The sequence below is a fragment of the Esox lucius genome, chromosome 18 (assembly GCF_011004845.1).
Source record: "Esox lucius isolate fEsoLuc1 chromosome 18, fEsoLuc1.pri, whole genome shotgun sequence".
Lineage (NCBI taxonomy): Eukaryota > Metazoa > Chordata > Actinopteri > Esociformes > Esocidae > Esox > Esox lucius.
Genome location: NC_047586.1, coordinates 27,366,025 through 27,387,746, shown reverse-complemented (window position 1 = coordinate 27,387,746; position 21,722 = coordinate 27,366,025). Strand labels below are relative to the sequence as shown.

Genomic DNA, 21,722 nt, shown 5'->3' with positions numbered 1-21,722 from the left:
GATCAGAATAATTGGCTTCATATGATCATTATCATTAAATACACTGAACAAAATTATACATGCAAAACATTTATCATGAGCTGAACTCAAAGATCCAAGACTTTTTCTATGTACAGAAAAGGCCTATTTTTCTCAAGTATTGTTCATTCATGATTCATCCGTGAAGAGAATACCTCTCCAAAGTGCCAGTCGCCATTGAATGTGAGCATTTGCCCACCCAAGTCGGTTACGACGATGAACTGCAGTCAGGTCAAGACCTTGATGAGGAGGACAAGCATGCTGATGCTTCCCTGAGATAGTTTCTGACAGTTTGTGCAGAAATGATTTGGTTATGCAAACTGATTGTTGCCACAGCTGTCCGGGGGATTGGTCTCAGACAATCTTGGAGGTGAAGATGCTGGATGTGGAGGTCCTGGGCTGATGTGTTTACAAGTGGTCTGCGGTTGTGAGGTCGGTTGGATGTACTGCCAAATCTGAAACGCCTTGAAATGGTAGAGAAACGAACATTCAATTCACGGGCAACAGCTCTGGTGGACAATCCTGCAGTCAGCATGCCAATTGCATGCTCCCTCAACTTGCGATATCTGTGGCATTGTGCTGTGTGATGGAACTGCACATTTTAGAGTGGCCTTTTATTGTGGCCAGCCTAAGGCTCACCTGTGCAATAATTATGCTGTTTAATTAGCATCTTGATATGCCACACCTGTGAGTTGGATGGATTATCTCAGCAAAGGAGAAGTGCTCACTAACACAGATTTGTGAACAATATCTGAGAGAAATAGGACTTTTGTGTACATAGAGAAAGTCTTAGATCTTTCAGTTCAGCTCATGATAAATGGGGGCAAAAATAAGTGTTTTGTTTATAATTTTATTCACTGTAAAAGACAAGTCATGTTTTTAAATCAGTGCCAAAATTTCACAATTTCGGCCAGGGTATACAAACTTATGAGCACAACTGTATGTTTAACTTCTCCAAGCTAATGATTCTGAAAATTGTCTGCATGAGTTTAATGGCTCCAAACAGAAATTAAACAGCCATAAACTGTTTTTTATAAGGATATATAAAAACAGGGGGCACCAGGAGGGCATTTTCCACCATTAAGGCATCCCATGAGGGCACATTGTCTTGCATGTACAGTGGGGCAAAAAAGTATTTAGTCAGCCACCAATTGTGCAAGTTCTCCCACTTAAAAAGATGAGAATTTTCATCATAGGAGACAAAACGAGAAAAATAAATCCAGAAAATCACATTGTAGAAGAGGATTGGGAGAATGTCATATGGTCAGATGAAACCAAAATATAACTTTTTGGTAAAAACTCAACTCATCGTGTTTGGAGGAGAAAGAATGCTGAGTTGCATCCAAAGAACACCATACCTACTGTGAAGCATGGGGGTGGAAACATCATGCTTTGGGGCTGTTCTGCAAAGAGACCAGGACGACTGATCCGTGTAAAGGAAAGAATGAATGGGGCCATGTATAGTGAGATTTTGAGTGAAAACCTCCTTCCATCAGCAAGGGCATTGAAGATGAAACATGGCTGGGTCTTTCAGCATGACAATGATCCCAAACACACCGCCCAGTCAACGAAGGAGTGGCTTCGTAAGAAGCATTTCTGGGTCCTGGAGTGGCCTAGCCAGTCACCAGATATCAACCCCATAGAAAAACTTTGGAGGAAGTTGAAAGTCTGTGTTGCCCAGCAACAGCCCCAGAACATCGTTGCTCTGGAGGAGATCTGCATGAAGGAATGAGACAAAATACCAGCAACAGTGTGTGAAAACCTTGTGAAGACTTACAGAAAACATTTGACCTCTGTCATTGCCAACATAGGGTATATAACAAAGTATTGAGATGAACTTTAGTTATAGACCAAATACTTATTTTCCACCATAATTTACCAATAAATTCATAAAAAAATCCTACAATGTGATTTTCTGGATTTTATTTTCTCATTTTGTCTCTCATAGTTGAAGTGTACCCATGATGAAAATTACCGGCCTCTTTCATGTTTTTAAGTGGGAGAACTTGCACAATTGGTGGCTGACTAAATACTTGTTTGCCCAGCTGTAGGAGCACGTAGAAGCCAACAAATTATCTAACAAATAAGGGCAACCAGGAGGATACTGCATCACAATTTCTCCATTGGAAGGGCACCCATTAGGTCGCTGCATAACGTTTTCTCACACGGGGGCACGCTAGAGGAGACCCTACAGGGTGCTTTATCACGTTTTCTTGCATACTGGGTAAGCACTTTATCATGTTTTATCGTCCATCCAAGAGGGCACTTCTGCTGCATTTTTTTCTGACATGGGGCACCACCACCACCCCTCGCTCTGGTTATATCCTAAAAGTCAAGTAGTACGGGATTGGTTAACTGACCAAAGGAAAACAAAACCAGTCCAGTACAATAGATCACTTATTAATTCCTTGGGCATATAAAAGCAACACTTCTTTGTCTCCGCATTCGCTCCTTACAGAAACAAATGTTAACCATAAACATTCCAACGACAGCCTACTAGAATAGAAATTGAGTATATATGTATAAATGTCTATAAGAAATATTGAAGAATCATTGAATCTGTAAATAGACATATAATTTAAATTTTTCGGTTATTTTTCCTTTTAGCCCTCCATTCTCCAGTTCTGAGCCTGCAAAAATCTACCCCAAAATTCTGGATGGGGTGCTTAAATTTCCCCCTTACATGAGTGAAGGGGCCAAGTCTGTCATCAGTAAATTGTGCAGGTAAGATGTGTGCACTGAGTCTTCAGTGTTGACGGCTGCTCTAACTGTCTTGGCTGTTGTTGATGGTTCATTTTGTGTTGTGACCCATAGACCTCGGCCGGGTCAGAGATTGGGAAACACCAAGAATGGGATAAAAGATGTCCGCCATCACAGGTATGACCCAATTGCCTGCTGTGTTTGTGGGTGCATGTTTTCTGTAACATGGTTAGTACACTGGCGAGGTGGAGCGCCGGAGAAGGGGAGCCGCTGTGCCACGTGGAGCAGACGTTACAGTACCCCCCCAAGGCGGGGCTCCTAACGCCTCCACCCACTGGCGACCCGGATGACCTCAAGGGCAGGGGACAGGCCGGTTTTTAGGGCGTGCATGGAACTCCACTGTCAGGGAGGGTCGCAGATGACCACCGCCCAGACCCAGCAGTGCTCCTCAGGGCCGTAACCCGCCCATTTCACTAGGTACTGGACCTGGCCCTGCTACAACAGGGAGTCTTGGATTGAGTTCACCTAATACACTGGACCCCCTGCCAACTCCACCGGGGGTGGAGGCACCCCTGCAGGACCAGATCCCCCGAGCGGACCAGGAACCACCGACCTGAGGAGAGAGACATGGAAAGTGGGTGAGATGTTTGTGTATGGTGAAGTGAACTGGAGTGAGTATGAGACGTTGTTTACCCTCTGGAGGAAACAAAACGGCCCCACATACCGGGGCCCAAGCTTACTGCAGTGCAGACGGAGGCGAAGATACCTCATGGACAGCCATACCTTGTCCCTCAGTCGGGACTCCAGGGTGTTGCCTACATTGCCTCTGCGCACCACCTGAACCCGATCACCACCTGAAAGGGGTTCAGACCTGTGGAGGAATGGTGCAGGGAGTTTTGACCGTACTCCGCCCAAGAGAAAGCATGTCCACTTACCTGGATGGTCTATGCAGTAGGACCGGAGGAACCTTCCAAGATCTTGATTGGTGCATTCCGCCTGCCAGTTAGCCTGCAGGAGATACCCAGATGTGAGGCTGACCGCTACCCCTAGCATGGACATGAAGGCTTTCCAGACATGAGATGTAAACTGGACTCCGCGGTCTGTCCTCCCGAAGCCAATACAGCCTCCCGAAGCCCATACAGTTCAAGCAGAACACCTGCTAGAACAGCAGTCTGGGCATTTCAGTAGAGGGGCAGTGATGATCCTGCGTATGGGCCAAGGTGAACAACAGAATAGTGAACAACAGAATATAAACACAACTAAACAGTGATTGGAAAGAGGTGCATCCTCAGGATGCGCTGCTGCCATCGCTCTCCTGCTGGTGGTTAGTACACCGGTGAGGTGGAAGCACCAGAGAGGAAGGGGAGCCACTGTGCCACGCGGAGCAGACGTTACAATAATATACGAAGTACAAGATATAGCAATAGAGAAAAAATACTTATGACTCAACAGTCCACTGCCTAAAGACATAGACATAGACATGGCCATGGAGTGTTAACATGATAGGAAAATAGTCTGGCAGGGGACTTTTGTGTCTATATGTGTATGGCCATAAAAAACATATGGCCATAAAAAACATATGAACATTGTGGATACTTTTTTTAATACTGATTGTCCATTTTGTGCGCCATCTTGCAATGTATCTTATTCCTTTTCACCCAATAGGGAGGCATGTATGAGACACTTCTATATCAAAGGGCAGGTCAATCATACATACCGTTGATTTTACATGTTTCATGACATTTTCACTGTATAGAAAAATCCCAGATGGTGGACTTTATGGGTTCTTGAGGCTTTTTTTGTTCCTCCTAGAGAATGAGGCATGTACACAAAGAATCAGCATTCTAGGTCAATCTGGATCATGAAGAGGGTATTCAGGATCCGGAGCCAGCGGAGGAGGATCAGGATCTGGAGCCAGTGGAGGGGGGTCAGGATCCAGAGCCGGCAGAGGGGGATCAGGAGGAGGTGGTGGCTCCACCTGGGGAGCAGGACAAGGAGGCAGCGACCACAACTCGGAAACAGGAAGAAGCGGCAGCCCCACCTCGGGATCAGGAAGAGGCCGCTGCCCCAACAGAGAAGCAGGATGAAGAGGTGGCAGCCCCGCTTCAGGAGCAACAATAGGAGATGGCAGCCTGGCCTTGGAACCAAGAAGAGGCAGCGGCCCCACATTAGGACCACAATTGGACACAGGAACAGGAGCGGTGGGGAGGGGTGGCAGGGGCTCGTCGTCCCACACCTCCGGGGGCGGGAGCAGGAACCTCTCCTCCAACCACTCCAGTGGTGGTGGCAGGATTGGCTCCTTAGAGACCCCCTCCAGCTCAGGTTCACTTGGAGGGCCCCATTGCCCCCCCACTCCCCTTCGAAGGGCGCAGAACAGGCCATGGACTCCTCCTGGAGTGCTGGGCTGGCCAGCCCTAGACCGTGTGATGGGTCCTCCTCCTCCTACCAGAGGACCCCTAATAATGTGCACATCATTTAACCCTATATTTGATTAAAAATAGGACAAAGACAACATATCAAATGAGAAATGTTATTGTTTTTGGAAAAATACATGCCCATTTGGAATTTCCCAACAACACGTTTCAAAAAAGTTGTGACAGGGCCATGTTTACCACTGTGTTGCATCACCTCTTCTTTTAACACTAGAACTGCTAAGCCTTTCAGACCCCCTTTATCTGTCAGAGCTGAACGTCATGTCATTATCATAAAAAAAATGTACACTTAAATTATTCAAAGATAAATCCATTAACATTTGTTTTTCATTTTGATCTCATTTTGATGATGATGATGAAGGTTAAAATGAGACATTATTGCCCGGTTTGTGATGATCAAAGGATATACACATGAATAGCCATACATAGGCTTAACACTAGAACCGCCAAATGCCTAAGGAGTTTGTAATTAAAATGAAACTGCCATTTTGAAAGCTACACCCTCCTCCGTATATTACATTGTTCCGTTCTAAACTGACGAACAGAAAATGATTTAGAGACTGTTTACCAGTTTTTTTTTAACGTTTTCCAACATAATCTGCTAACAGCCTAAGCACTTTGCGTTGGTACCCAAATGGTATGAATGCATGACATCTATGGATGAATGCGCAATATTCCCAGATAAATAAAATCTTAATTAGGCTATTAGGGAAACATAATACACATTATATAGGCTACTTATTACTTATTATTTAGCTTATTGTTTAGGCTAATTCCTCAAAATTAAATAGAAAATGTAAATCTACATTTTCGGGTTAATTAAGAGTGTGCTCCTAATCTCAGCTCGTTACCTGTATAAAAGACACCTGGGATCCAGAAATCTTTCTGATTGAGAGGGGTCGAATACTTATTTCACTCATTAAAATGCAAATCAATTTATACAATTTTTGACATGTGTTTTTCAGGATTTCTTTTTGTTATTCTGTCTCTCACTGTTCAAATAAACCTACCATTAAAATTATACACTGATCATTTCTTTGTCAGTGGGCAGACGTACAAAATCAACAGGGGCAAAAAAATAACAATCCTTAACTGTATTATTATAGGTTAAATAATCATTCACAAAACGAAATTCCAACGATATCTTATGTTTTTCTAATAACTCCTCTTGTTTTTCGATAACTTATTCATGTCACCTATAGAAAGATCTTAAATGCCAGTAATCTAGGAGGCTATAGCTATGCATTCGCATTGAAATCAACTCGATAGCCCCACTACAACCCCCGAGAGAGACCTGCAAAGTCGCGCGGTTCACAGCCAATTAATTTCAGACCTTGTCTTTTTCTAATAACTCCTCTCTGTTTTTCGATGATAATGCCAAACGGCGTTAGGCTCTGGCGGTTGCTGGGTACACATGATACATTTCAAAGAATTAATAACACATATGCTACAGCTTAGTCGAAGAAATAAAATGGATAGATCCAAGGATATGTAGCCTCTTTTCAAGGAAAAACAATTATTCAATACAGTTTATTTGTAAATTCAAATAGCAAAGTAAAAGGACGATCAAAGGATGATTTACAGTACCCTACATTTTCACGGTGCCTCCGGTGATCACGCCTCCCTCCGTGGAATCTTGACTGCATTGCTCCCTGTCACCCGCCTATTAGCCACCACGTCCATTCTTCCGGCTGCTAGCACCGCATTCACAGAACACTCCGGATTCTCCACTATTACGCACACCTGTTCCTCAGCACATCACCCCAGACACCGGATCCTGAATATATAGACTACGTAAACCTACCACAATGAGACTCTACCTGATTGCTGATTGACACAGGCCAGGCCAAAATTCTGTTTTTTCACAATGATGCCATTTCCATCATTGTGAAATAAACAATAACTCTGAATTGACCTGGCAATCGGCATATCAATGTCTTATGTCTCCCTATAGGGAGTTAAAGGCTGAGAGATATATTCCAAGATGCTGGACAAAATGGATGACCAGTGTAAAATGTATGGATGCATCAGTGGGGAGACTGCAAGGGAAGCTCAGCTTCCCTTATAATGTCAACAAAAATTATGGTCAAATATGTACTATTGTGTAAAAATTGTATTGACTAAAAATGCGTTAAAACCCGTTCATCTCTAAAATTAGTTAGTTCAGGATCAGCTAGGTCGGTTGACTCGATTTTCTTCTCATACAATCCCGCAGCGTCACAGTACATTTCCCAGTTGAAGCCGAGCGTCCATTGACTTCAATGGGGCTGCTTAGAACAGTTTTTTTTCAGTGCTCCGAAAGTAGACAGTGATTGGATAAATGCTGCGATTATGTCCCGCCCACGGACGCTCAGTGTCTCTGGGGGTGAATGAGGAGTGGGCTGGCCCGGACTCCGGGCTTCCGCGTGACCTTTTGACTGTACTATAAGAAGTCACTGAAGCTATTTCACGCTCAGTCCCATTGCGGATTTCTCAAGTGTATTCGAAAGACAAACTGCTGCAATATTTCTTGATATTTGTTTGGCGAAATTGCTAGCCGGTTTGTATCATACATTTCACACAATTATAGGCTATACCACAATCCTTGTTCCAGTTTTACAAAGTTTAATATATATTTTTTTTAGATTGTTTGTTCGTTCATTCATTCATATACAGTAGTAGGCTAAGCTAGCGTCGTACGCGGGTGAAACTGTGCACGATGGCAGACAGTGCTAATATTGTCGACCTGATTTTAGCGAAGCCATTAATAAACAGAGTAAAATTATATTTGTAAAAATAAAAGAATTGTTCTGTTACAAAATTAAATGTTATTGTCTGGGGTCCAAAAGAACCCAAAGACCCCGAGAGTCACTACAAATGAAGACCATTAGAGGGTTATAATGTAGGCCGAAAATGAGCTTCCCCTCTTTGAAAGACCAGCAGCCGCCACTGGGATGCATATACACTTCATGTGTGCATTACATACCATACCATACCATCTTCTTCCGCTTATCCGGGGCCGGGTCGCGGGGGCAGCAGTCTAAGCAGGGATGCCCAGACTTCCCTCTCCCCAGACACTTCCTCCAGCTCTTCCGGGGGACACCGAGGCGTTCCCAGGCCAGCCGGGAGACATAGTCCCTCCAGCGTGTCCTAGGTCTTCCCCGGGGTCTCCTCCCGGTGGGACGGGACCGGAACACCTTCCCAGGAAGGCGTTCCAGAGGCATCCGAAACAGATGCCCAAGCCACCTCAGCTGACCCCTCTCGATGTGGAGGAGCAGCGGCTCTACTCTGAGCTCCTCCCGGGTGACCGAGCTTCTCACCCTATCTCTAAGGGATTAGCCCAGCCACCCTGCGTTTAGCATTACATTATGACACAATGAAAATACTGACCATTTATATTACACACACAGAGAACTGGCACGCCACAGGCCACGCCTTAATGCATCATTTCCACAATTATGTCATTTCCACCCCGATTGACCTAAAATGTTGATTCTTTGTGTACAGTCCTCATTACCCAGGAGGTTCAAATATGCATCAATGAACTATCATGTCTGCCATCTTGGACATTTTGTATAATGAAAATTTCATGAAACGTGTATAAATCTACATAAAATCAACAATAACTCGGATTGACCTTGCATTCGGCATACCTTTATCTTAAACATGTCTCCCTATAGGGTGGTAAAGACCAAGAGATATATTACTAGAAGGCGGACAACATGCCATGGGATTATTTTTGCTGCGGTATGCTTACAATGTTGTTATGACTGCTTCCCCATGGTCACCATGTCACAGGAGAACCCCGTCCCATGGTTGCTTGCAAGTACACTCACCTAAAGGATTATTAGGAACACCATACTAATACTGTGTTTGACCCCCTTTTGCCTTCAGAACTGCCTTAATTCTACGTGGCATTGATTCAACAAGGTGCTGAAAGCATTCTTTAGAAATGTTGGCCCATATTGATAGTATAGCATCTTGCAGTTGATGGAGATTTGTGGGATGCACATCCAGGGCACGAAGCTCCCGTTCCACCACATCCCAAAGATGCTCTATTGGGTTGAGATCTGGTGACTGTGGGGGCTATTTCAGTACAGTGAACTCATTGTCATGTTCAAGAAACCAATTTGAAATGATTCGAGCTTTGTGCTGGAAGTAGCCATCAGAGGATGGGTACATGGTGGTCATAAAGGGATGGGCATGGTCAGAAACAATGCTCAGGTAGGCCGTGGCATTTAAACGATGCCCAATTGGCACTAAGGGGCCTAAAGTGTGCCAAGAAAACATCCCCCACACCATTACACCACCACCAGCAGCCTGCACAGTGGTAACAACATTTGCATAAATATTTCGAAAAATAGATTCGCCATAATCGTCCGATTCCAATGGTATATTATTTGTAGCCACTTCCGTGAAGCATTCCGTGTATAATTTGGGTTGTCCGTGTATAATATGGGTTGTATAGTTGTATAGTTTGGGTTGCTATTAGAACTTTTAACCAGGCAATGACATTGACCATGCATCTTAGAAAGCCTAATGTGTAGACAAGAATAGAGATTACAAGGGTGTACATCACTATATATGATGTTTTGAACTTTTGTATTATAAATATGATATAAAAATAAATATTTAGTCCACATAGTATGCGGGTGTTCTTGAGTTTTTGGGAAGAAGTTGGTAGTTTATAAAATATATAAGTCCAAACGTAACTAGCGATATAGTGCTGCCACCTGCTCATTAAATGCAAAAAGAAGTGCTATACATTCAATCTTATTTATTTCATAATGTTTTATTTCTAGGTAGAAGAACCAAATTTTTTTGGGGTGCCTATATTTTTTACCTTCTATTATTTAATTATGTCATTATTTTCAACCCAATTACAGTGTAATTTGATAGTAAAGGCATGAAAGTATGAGGAAATACCATTGACACAAAACCTCATAATGCTTTCAAAAAAGAATCTTGATGCTGAATGGCAGAAATGTTTTCCGATAAATTCACATTCACCTTTCATGCAGCCTTTACTTTTCATCCTCGCTCTCAGTATTTTGTAGGTCCCCGACTGCACACTATGAAAATGGGGTAAAACTTGGCATGATATAAATGATATAAATTCTAATAGAATTACAAACCGCACAAATCTAACATAGGTACTGTAGTTTAACGTTCAACTTACAGATAATGTATTTAGTCTTGCTCGACGAAGGCCTTCCGTCGAGCAAGCTGGAATGTATCATGAGCTGGCATTGTGCTATGTGATGGAACTGCGCATTTTAGAGTGGCCTTTTATTGTGGCCAGCCTAAGGCACACCTGTGCAATAATCATGCTGTATATTCAGCATCTTGATATGCCACACCTGTGAGGTGGATGGATTATCTCTGCAAATGAGAAGTGTTCACTAACACAGATTTAGAGAGATTTGTGAACAATATTTAAAAGAAATAGGCCTTTTGTGTACATAGAGAAAGTCTTGGATCTTTGAGTTCAGCTCATGATAAATGCGGGCAAAAACATAAGTGTTGCATATATAATTTTGTTCAGTGTATATCTATTTGTTTTACTAGGGTTAGTTATCTAGCTACAATGCACTTAAAATAGTGTACTGTATGTAACAAAGGTACCCTGCAAGCTAGATCGCTGTAACACAAAACAACTCCTTACTTAACGTATAGCTAGCTAATGTACAGTTAGCTGTTAGTCAACTCTTACTTTGATTTGTAGTAACAAAATTGCTTGGACTCGCGTTTTCAGTAGCCATTTCCATGGCATGGCGAGTTAAATAGAAATTGCTGGAATGCATTCTCGACGCTTTACTGAAATGTTAGACTTTGATTTCAGCCACCAGTAAAACACATTTACAATTGCAAAGTAAAAGGTTCTTGTGAGTTTAAAAAAGAAGCGGGGTTATAGTGAACTTAATTTCACTGGTCATTGAATTCTTCGCCAAATTGGGTTATTTAGTTTTCCATCACTATGCCCTCCTACTTCCATTCATTTGAAACATAATTTTTGCCGTGTCTGTCCAGTTTTAAGCCATAGTGATATTCCACGTAGAAAATGTTCTGTCAGAAAAGTGTGTAATTGTCGCTCTTTTATATATTTATGTAAAACGTAATTTGCTCTAACAGACTCGAGTCAAGTCAAATGGCTATAATGTCAAAGTGAAAGGCTGATGATTGCCAACACAGAAATTGACCAATGCAGCAGTGTGCACAAAGTGCAAGGAAGTTTGTGGACACAAGCCAAGACAAAAGTAGAGAGGAAATCAGTAGAGACTGAAAAGAGTGAGAATAACCAACTTCTGATATTATTTGCCTTCCCCGTAAAAAGCTGTTGGTCATATCAACAGAAGATAGAGAGTATCTGCATAGGGTTTTAACATTATTATATCCATTGAGAAACCAAACTTTTGCACTGTAGATCGACCGGTGCTTCGGAGAAGACCAAAGGTTGATTCAAGTAAACAAAATAACTCCCGCACACAGTCTGCGTAACTTGCAATAAGAATTTAAAAACAATGTTTCTGTAACAACTTTATTGTGCTTAATGAGTGTAAACTGTTGAAATCTTGGTAAACAGAGGCTGGACATTCTGGCAGTATCATCAGTTCAATCCCACTTTCCTGCAAGATCACTCTTAGTTTGAAGGGATTTTTTAAAAACATCCAAGAGTACATAATTAGGAATAGCTTCAAGACTAATAAAACAGCTTACAATTTAACACATGTGGGTTAACAGATGGTTATTAGTTAGTCAGTGATGTAAAAGAACGTAGCCTAACCTCCCAGCATCCTGACCAAAAACAAAAAAGGGAAACATTTTCCTCCATAGTAATAACACCAAATTTCAAGGTTATCTAAAACAGACTAATCTTTCCACACCCAATAACATTTTTGCCGATGGTGACTTTCTATCTAGCTAATCTCATCCTTTGTTTAATAAACATTACTTTTTCAAGACAACATGTTTGCAAAAGTTATATTGGTATACGCATTACGCTATGTACTTGCATCTGGAGTGACGTAAAATTTCATATTTTCGTAAAATTAGACGTGTATTATAAATTTGTCACAGATGTGAGAATGCAATCTATTGAAAGTTTAAATAACACAACTTCGTTAACTATCGAAATAATGGTTAGTTTACAGATGTTTAACCCACAACTAGTGAGTGCGCTGACCATCATTTAGCTTTAATTGGAAACTTTTGCTAGCTAGTTGTTGCATCAGTCTGCCTTCCCCAAGAAGTCACAACTAGCGTAAAACCCAATGTTTTTAACATATTTAATAGAATGTCTATTAACGAAATAAACTAGCAAGCTTGCTAAAGTTATCAGCTAACATCAGGACAGATAATCCAGGATGAATTATTCTGAAATTAAACCAGACTCATTGTAGTTTTTGGCAATTGCAGTTTGCATATCTGACTGGAAATCAGCAGCAAAAGTGAAATACCTCTTAAAATATGACTCAGTTAGGCCTAATGAAAATACTTGGGAAAAGGTGCTGCCAATTATTCTGAAACAGCCCTTTACTGGAGAACCAAATGTTTTTCTTGAAATAAATTAAGATAACTACGCTTAGAAATGTTATTCTTAAGCTCATACACAATATAAATCAATATAAATATAAAAACATATTTCAAGTCAAACAGAATTCCTTAATTTACTTACAATAACGCTTACTCTTGTTCATTTTATTAAAACTTTAAATACAGATATTTGTTTTTAATTGTAGAGCCAGCTAACTTCAGTGTGCAGAAGCAGCTGTTCGTGCCCTGACCCCATCTCCTGGCAAAGGACCCCAAACAAGCGACAGCATGAATGCAATTCTTGGAGTTTAGCGGCCGTGATTTGATGAGATTTATCATTTTCACGGATTGGTTCAGCATGGAGTCAAAGAGAACTGGCATTTTTTAGCAGCTAGTGCTTCGCGATGGACCATGCAATGTGTCCATTTCACAAGTGGAGCTACTTGCTGAACGCGAGCAGCTAGGCCACACTCATGGCCCGTCATTGCCCGCGCACCATCCATGCATAAGCCAACACATCGGTCCCAAGTCAAACCATTTTCACTGAGGAAAAATATCAAGGACATTGAAGATGGCTTCTCCTGTAGTGTGCGACTGAAGAGGCTGGCAAAACAGGACATCCTCCTCAATCACCTTGTCCTGCAGATAACTGACATAGTTGAGGTTCTGCACGTCTTGTGCGGCCGGCAAAATAAGAGTCTCAGCAATTGAATGCGGTTTACCCAGTTTAGCTATTCTTTTGGCCACTACATACGATGCCTCCAAACACTGTTTAGACACAGTGCTGTGAACTGAAATAGTTCCCTGTTGCTGATGGAGGCCATCAAGCTTTCTTTTAAAATATTCAGCCGGTTTATCCTTAATGCCAGCATGCTTTGTTTCGAGGTGCCTTTTTAGTTTGCAGGGCTTCATGCTGTCGTTTGCCAGCACCTTGGCACACATGACACACTGAGGTCTCAGATCAGCTGTGACTGTAAACCCAAACTGCAGGTATGCTTCATCGTACCTTCAAAGCTTTTTTGCAGCTGGTGGTGCATCAGTTGCCTTGTTGGTCCTCTCTCCATTTTTGTTTGGTTTTGAAGTAATTTGGATGTGGATTGGTTGTGTTTTCAATAAAGTTTAGGCTATGATGTAAAGATGTGTGCGTGTGTGTGGCTATGTTGAGAGACTAGTATCGGCGGATAATCAGTCAGGCCTAAGGCACGATCTTTAATACAACAAACAAAATAATGATTTTATGGGCAATGACCAAGGGTGGCTTGCCCACTTCAGGTTGGTGAAGAGTGCTTGCCTCAAGTGGAGGAGTTTAAGTATCTAGGGGTCTTGTTCACGAGTGAGGGAAGGATGGAACAGGAGATTGACAGACGGATCGGTGCAGCTTCTGCAGTAATGCGGTCGATGTATCGGTCTGTCGTGGTGAAGAAAGAGCTGAGCCGTAAGGCGAAGCTCTCGATTTACCGGTCAATCTACATTCCTACTCTCACCTATGGTCATGAGCTTTGGGTCATGACCGAAAGGACAAGATCCCGGATACAGGCGGCCGAAATGAGCTTTCTTCGCAGGGTGGCTGGGCGATCCCTTAGAGATAGGGTGAGAAGCTCGGTCACCCGGGAGGAGCTCGGAGTAGAGCCGCTGCTCCTCCACATCGAGAGGGGTCAGCTGAGGTGGCTTGGGCATCTGTTTCGGATGCCTCCGGAACGCCTTCCTGGGAAGGTGTTCCGGTCCCGTCCCACCGGGAGGAGACCCTGGGGAAGACCTAGGACACGCTGGAAGGACTATGTCTCCCGGCTGGCCTGGGAACGCCTCGGTGTCCCCCCGGAAGAGCTGGAGGAAGTGTCTGGGGAGAGGGAAGTCTGGGCATCTCTGCTTAGACTGCTGCCCCCGCGACCCGGCCCCGGATGAAGCGGAAGAAGATGAATGAATGAATGAATGAATGGGCAATGCACATTTTATTTTAAGACTTAACGATTGTAGTTCTTTGTCAGTGAGTGAGTGAGTGAGTGAGTGAGTGAGTGGGTGGGTGTGTGTCTCGCGTGGGTGTTGCAACATGGTGAAAAAGGCAGAGGGGTAGTTAGCTAAGAGCTAAGAAACAATTACTGGCTGTGGCCGAGATGGGGATAATCTTTAAAAAGTCTGTTTGTGGGAAGTCTTTAAAAAGACTGTTTGGGTTTTGAAGTAAATTTATATAGATGGATAACAACTAGACTAGCGAACTTGGCAAGAGACTAGACTGGAGTGAATGCAGCTATGTGAGTCAAATGCAGTGATTTATTTTTGTGTGAGAGTGAGTGAAGAAACATTTACATTTACACCCCGCTCTCTAAACCAGGGCGGGAACGGCGGTGGCTATGTGCATGCTCGATTCATTTGCAGACGCGGAGTGGTGTGAGTGTCCTCACTGCTGCACGAGGCTACTGAGAGACTGACCGCCTGTGAGTGCTTTTGGATGGGGGAGGGGCTCACGGCAGCACCCGCTGCTCGTTGAGCACAGTAACTGCAGAGTGATACGTGCTTTCGAGTCTCCAAACACCACAAAAAAATATTAATCACTAAATTCACTTCTGACAACCTTTTAGGAATTGACAATTTGCTTCAAAGTTTTCGGAGTTGAGAAGCTCCATGAAGTGATGCGACAGCCAGCTAGTGCCTGACCCGGCTGCTAGCTCGTCGGTCGGACAGTCCTGCGCAGAGACCTCACTATAAGCTGGAGGTCTCTCAGACCGCTTTTGTTAATAAGAGGCTTTTATTTCGCCGTTGACGGTTCGTTTGTTTATATCACAACACATGTCCATCATAAGATCAACGGGAACCTGTGGTTAACTTTGGTTAACTGGTCTTTTCAGAGTTAAACTCCTAAAGAGTGCCCTGCGGGCTTGGCAACCTCGCTGACCAGGCTGTCTCACACACACACACACACAAACACACACACACACACATTCACAGCCCAGCAGGCAGAGGCGGGGGAGAGAGAGATACCGTTTCTCTTCGGGAGACTAAATTATGACAAATATGCTATATACACTCCCCTAAAGGATTATTAGGAACACCTGTTCAATTTCTCATTAATGCAATTATCTAATCAACCAATCACATGGCAGTTGCTTCAATGCATTTAGGGGTGTGGTGCTGGTCAAGACAATCTCCTGAACTCCAAACTGAATGTCAGAATGGGAAAGAAAGGTAATTTAAGCTATTTTGTGTGTGGCATGGTTGTTGGTGCCAGACGGGCCGGTCTGAGTATTTCACAATCTGCTCAGTTACTGGGATTTTCACACACAACCATTTCTAGGGTTTACAAAGAATGGTGTGAAAAGGGAAAAACATCCAGTATGCGGCAGTCCTGTGGGCGAAAATGCCTTGTTGATGCTAGAGGACAGAGGAGAATGGGCCGACTGATTCAAGCAACTTTGACTGAAATAACCATTTATTACAACCGAGGTATGCAGCAAAGCATTTGTGAAGCCACAACACGCACAACCTTGAGGCGGATGGGCTACAACAGCAGAAGACCCCACCGGGTACCACTCAAAATCTCCACTACAAATGGGAATAAGAGGCTACAATTTACACAAGCTCACCAAAATTGGAAGGTTGAAGACTGGAAGAATGTTGCCTGGTCTGATGAGTCTCGATTTCTGTTGAGTCAGAATTTGGCGTAAACAGAATGAGAACATGGATCCATCATGCCTTGTTACCACTGTGCAGGCTGGTGCTGGTGGTGGTGTAATGGTGTGGGGGATGTTTTCTTGGCACACTTTTGGCCCCTTAGTGCCAATTGGGCATTGTTTAAATGCCACGGCCTACCTGAGCATTGTTTCTGACCATGTCCATCCCTTTATGACCACCATGTACCCATCCTCTGATGGCTACTTCCAGCAGGATAATGCACCATGTCACAAAGCTCGAATCATTTCAAATTGGTTTCTTGAACATGACAATGAGTTCACTGTACTGAAATGGCCCCCACAGTCACCAGATCTCAACCCAATAGAGCATCTTTGGGATGTGGTGGAACGGGAGCTTCGTGCCCTGGATGTGCATCCCACAAATCTTCATCAACTGCAAGACGCTATCCTATCAATATGGGCCAACATTTCTAAAGAATGATTTCAGCACCTTGTTGAATCAATGCCACGTAGAATTAAGGCAGTTCTGAAGGCGAAAGGGGGTCTAACACAGTATTAGTATAGTGTTCCTAATAATCCTTTAGGTGAGTGTACATGTCACTAGATTTGTCGCTAGTCGCTTTTGACACAAAAGTCGCCAGGAGGATGATTTGTGTGTTATAATAGTCCAACCACTTGCATTTCAACATGGGGGGGAATTTTTGTGAATTTTATTTTTTCTGATTTATTTTTTCTCCCATCCTGTAGCCTACTCGCGCCCCCCTGGGAAAGTGTCCATGCCCCCCCAGAGGGGCGAGCCTCACCGGTTGAGAACCACTGGTTTAAACAGATAGACAGAGTGACCCAGTGATCTACTGATACCATTCAATGATGATCACAAAAAAAAAACAGATCCTCCTCTCCCACATACATTTTTTTATCTAAACGTGGAGACTCAGTACTTTCAAAAGTAACTACTTTATACATTTATATAATTACAGTGGGGCGAACAAGTATTTGATACACTGCCAATTTTGCAGGTTTTCCTAGTTACAAAGCATTTAGAGGTCTGTAATTTCTATCCTAGGTACATTTCAACTGAGACAGAATCTAAAACAAAAATCCAGAAAATCACATTGTATGATTTATAAATAATTATTTAGCATTTTATTGCATGACATAAGTATTTGAACACCTACCAACCAGTAAGAATTCCGGCTCTCACAGACCTGTTTTTCTTGAAGAAGCCCTCCTGTTCTCCACTCATTATCTGTATTAACTGCACCTGTTTGAACTCGTTACCTGTATAAATGACACCTGTCCACACACAATCAAACAGACTCCAACCTCTCCACAATGGCCCAGACCAGAGAGCTGTGTAAGGACATCAGGGATAAAATTGTAGACCTGCACAAGGCTGGGATGGGCTACAGGACAATAGGAAAGCAGCTTAGTGAGAAGGCAACCTGTTGGCGCCATTATTAGAAAATGGAAGAAGTTCAAGATGCCAGTCAGTATCCCTCGGTCTGGGGCTCCGTGCAAGATCTCATCTCGTGGGGCATCAATGATCATGAGGAAAGTGAGGGATCAGCACAGAACTACAAGGCAGGACCTGATCAAGCCAGCGCATGTCCAGGCCCATCTGAAGATTGCCAATGACCATCTGGATGATCCAGAGGAGGAATGGGAGAAGATCATGTGGTCTGATGAGACAAAAATACAGCTTTTTGGTCTAAACTCCACTCACCATGTTTGGAGGAAGAAGGAGGATAAGTAAAACCCCAAGAAAACCATCCCAACTGTGAAGCATGGAGGTGGAAACATAATTCTTTGGGGATTATTTTCTGCAAAGTGGACAGGACGACTGCATTGTATTGAGGGGAGGATGTATTGCGAGATCTTGGCCAACAACCTCCTTCCCTCAGTAAGAGCATTGAAGATGGGTCGTGGCTGGGTCTTCCAGCATGACAACGACCCGAAACACACAGCCAGGGCAACTAAGGAGTGGCTCCGTAAGAAGCATCTCAAGGTCCTGGAGTGGCCTAGCCAGTCTCCAGACCTCAACCCAATAGAAAATCTTTGGAGGGAGCTAAAAGTCTGTATTGCCCAGCGACAGCCCCGAAACCTGAAGGATCTGGAGAAGGTCTGTATGGAGGAGTGGGCCAAAACCCCTGCTGCAGTGTGTGCAAACCTGGTCAAGAACTACAGGAAACGTATGATCTCTGTAATTGCAAACAAAGGTTTTTGTACCAAATATTAAGTTCTGCTTTTCTGATAATGCAAATTAATTATTTAAAAATCATACAATGTGATTTTCTGGATTTTTGTTTTAGATTCCGTCACTCACCATTGAAGAGTACCTATGATAAAAATTACAGACTTCTACATGCTTTGTAAGTGGGAAAACCTGCAAAATCGGCAGTGTATCAAATACTTGTTCTCCTCACAGTATGAATACATCAGTTCAAGAAATTCCATTACAGTGTCCAACTGAGCATAACTATTCTGCATCTTTACTGATGAAGATTTGGTCTAAAGGGCATTACGAAGGCTTAAAAACACAAAACCATCTCTAAAGAATCCAAATAATTGGAAGCTTTTGTCATCAATTTGATGTCACCATATTGATTTAAGATGTAGTATTATGTTAATTACCTAGTTAATATTCAGAGTTTGCATCGCTACAGTAGTTATTCTTAACTGTCATTCATTGTTATTGACAACATTGCCAGCTATGCAATTGTTATTATCATTGTGGCAACCACATGTTTTCTGCTAAATATTGTGGTACATTAAAGATGTTAATTTGTAATTATAATGTGTAATTGAGACAAGTAGTTTGTTTAAAGTAATTTTCCCCCATTCAACTTAGAATCTTAGTAACAATATAGAATCTTAGTGGCCATGGCCATGATACAACAACTGACCAAGGTACAATCTATGAATTGTTCAGATTAGGTAAGACTGAACCAAACAGAGATCAAATTTTGGCAATCGAGTTAATGGGGATTATGAGTTGTCAACTACTTTATTTCTATGTTCCCCTCTAGGTGGTTCAGCAGTATAAACTGGCAAAAGCTGCGTGTGGGCCGATTGGAAGCTCCTACAATCAGACTCATACGAAAGGTCAGTCACAGCACAAAATGTATGTAAAACTGCAAATTAAATCCTTTATAAACTGTGCATTATTTGTTTTTATACATCACACACATTGCAACATTAGGACACCACACCGTCTTTTATCCAATGCAGTTTTCCAATAGCTTGCATTGAAGGGACACTGTGTAGAATCCTGCTTCTAAATAATAACACGACATGTCTGCTCCTCATCTTCCCTTAGAGACTGATTGATGGATCAGTGAGAATGTTTAAATAGGGAATATCTCAGGCACTCACACATTTTTTTATTGAGACTTAAAACATTAACTGTAGAGGTCTATTGCACATTTTTGCTTGTAATTATGTTAGTAATACTGTACAAATCTTACATATTGCCCCTTTAAATAGTAAACCCAATAAAAATGTTAATGTTGTAATTTACAGCCATTAAGTAACAATTATATTTAGCTTCACTATGATATGACTGCTACTGATCTGATCCCCTCCTCTCCAGGGTCCATGCTACATCAACTTTGATCGCTTCCCCTTTGACCGGGACCTCGCCGAAGAGGAGTTTTCCGGCTGGGATGAAAACTTCTAACGCCTACCACAGATTGAACCAGATATCCTGCAGGGTCAGAGTTAAGATATAAGATCAGGGCTGACTTGATATAATAGGGACATTCTACCAGAAACATACATGATCTGTCCTGGAATTGTTACAGTGAATAAACCTGACTAGACGGTTGATTTCTCTGAGTTGTTCTGGAAAGGAATATATCAATCATTACGTTCTCAGATTTTCTTCTTTATTAAAAACAAAGCAAAAGCAAATCCTGAAAAAACCTGTTCTCAGCCAAATTGGAGCTACAGCTTTCATAGTTGCTTAATGCTAAAAACAGGTATTTAGGGAAAGAAACACCAGTAATTACAAGTTAAAAGTTTGTATCATTCACATCAACTTATTAGTAACATCAAATTCTGCATAAATTCTACAAATAAATATTACTTTACAACTTTACCCATGTTTTGGTCGATCCTGTCATGTTTACATAAAACTCTATAAAAAGGGTGCTTTTGAGGTTAGGAGAAGTGACATTATTTGACAGAGGTGACAGCTGACACTAATTAAAGGTGAGTTCTGTCATTTAATTGAATGATTCTAAGCTTGTTTTTGCATATTTTTTTGAAGAGGATGAGCTTAAGGGTCAGGCCCTATCATTCTAAAATATCCCAGAAAGAATTAACTGGTGGTACAAACTTTTAACTGGTGGCCGGGCCTTTCCCCATGGGGCCCGGCCGGGCCCAGCCCGAACGAGCGACATGGGGCCGCCCTCCCGTGGGCTCACCACCCACAGGAGGGACCATAAGGGGCCGGTGCGGAGAGGATCGGGCGGCAGTCGAAGGCAGGGGCCTAGACAACCCGATCCCTGGACACGGAAACTAACTCTAGGGATGTGGAATGTCACCTCGCTGGCGGGGAAGGAGCCTGAGATCGTGCGTGAGGTTGAGAGGTTCCAACTAGAGGTAGTCGGGATCACCTCTACGCACGGCTTGGGCTCTGGAACCACACTCCTTGAGAGAGGATGGACTCTTCACCACTCTGGAGTTGCCCATGGTGAGAGGCGGCGGGCTGGTGTGGGTTTGCTTATAGCTCCCCAGCTCTGCCGCCATGTGTTGGTGAACGAGAGGGTCGTTTCCCTGCGCCTACGGATCAGGGATAGGTCTCTCACTGTTGTTTGTGCCTACGGGCCGAACGGCAGTGCAGAGTACCCGACCTTCTTGGAGGCTCTGGGAGGGGTGCTGGAAAGTGCTCCGACTGGGGACTCTATCGTTCTATTGGGGGACTTCAACGCCCACGTGGGCAACGACAGTGACACCTGGAGGGGCGTGATTGGGAGGAACGGCCCCCCTGATCTGAACCCGAGCGGTGTTCAGTTGTTGGAGTTCTGTGCTAGTCACAGTTTGTCCATAACGAACACCATGTTCAAGCATAAGGGTGTCCATCAGTGCACGTGGCACCAGGACACCCTAGGCCGCAGGTCGATGATCGACTTGGTTGTCGTTTCATCTGACCTGTGGCCGAATGTCTTGGACACTCGGGTGAAGAGAGGGGCGGAGCTGTCAACTGATCACCACCTGGTGGTGAGTTGGATCCGATGGAGGAGGAGGAAGCTGGACAGACTCGGCAGGCCCAAGCGTACTGTAAGGGTCTGCTGGGAACGTCTGGCCGAGTCTCCTGTCAGAGAGATCTTTAACTCCCACCTCCGGCAGAGCTTTGACTGGATCCCGAGGGAGGCTGGAGATATTGAGTCCGAGTGGACCATCTTCTCCACCGCCATTGTCGAAAGTGGCC

At 43.3% G+C, this 21,722-nt stretch overlaps 1 protein-coding gene across 2 annotated transcripts in view; it reads left to right on the top strand.

Annotated features, from left to right (window-relative positions):
* The window catches only part of prkg3 (protein kinase cGMP-dependent 3), a 181,874-nt gene extending 161,487 nt beyond the window's left edge, over positions 1 to 20,387 (top strand). The window contains exons 18-21 of one of the 2 annotated variants that reach the window (XM_013138454.4): positions 2,626 to 2,742; positions 2,833 to 2,895; positions 19,318 to 19,393; positions 19,881 to 20,387. In XM_013138454.4, the coding sequence (XP_012993908.2) occupies positions 2,626 to 2,742; positions 2,833 to 2,895; positions 19,318 to 19,393; positions 19,881 to 19,967 (343 nt within the window). In that variant the 3' untranslated portion in view covers positions 19,968 to 20,387. The remainder of the gene's footprint in view (positions 1 to 2,625; positions 2,743 to 2,832; positions 2,896 to 19,317; positions 19,394 to 19,880) is intronic. The other variant, XM_013138456.4, reaches the window with a different exon arrangement.
* The last annotated feature ends 1,335 nt before the right edge of the window (positions 20,388 to 21,722 follow it).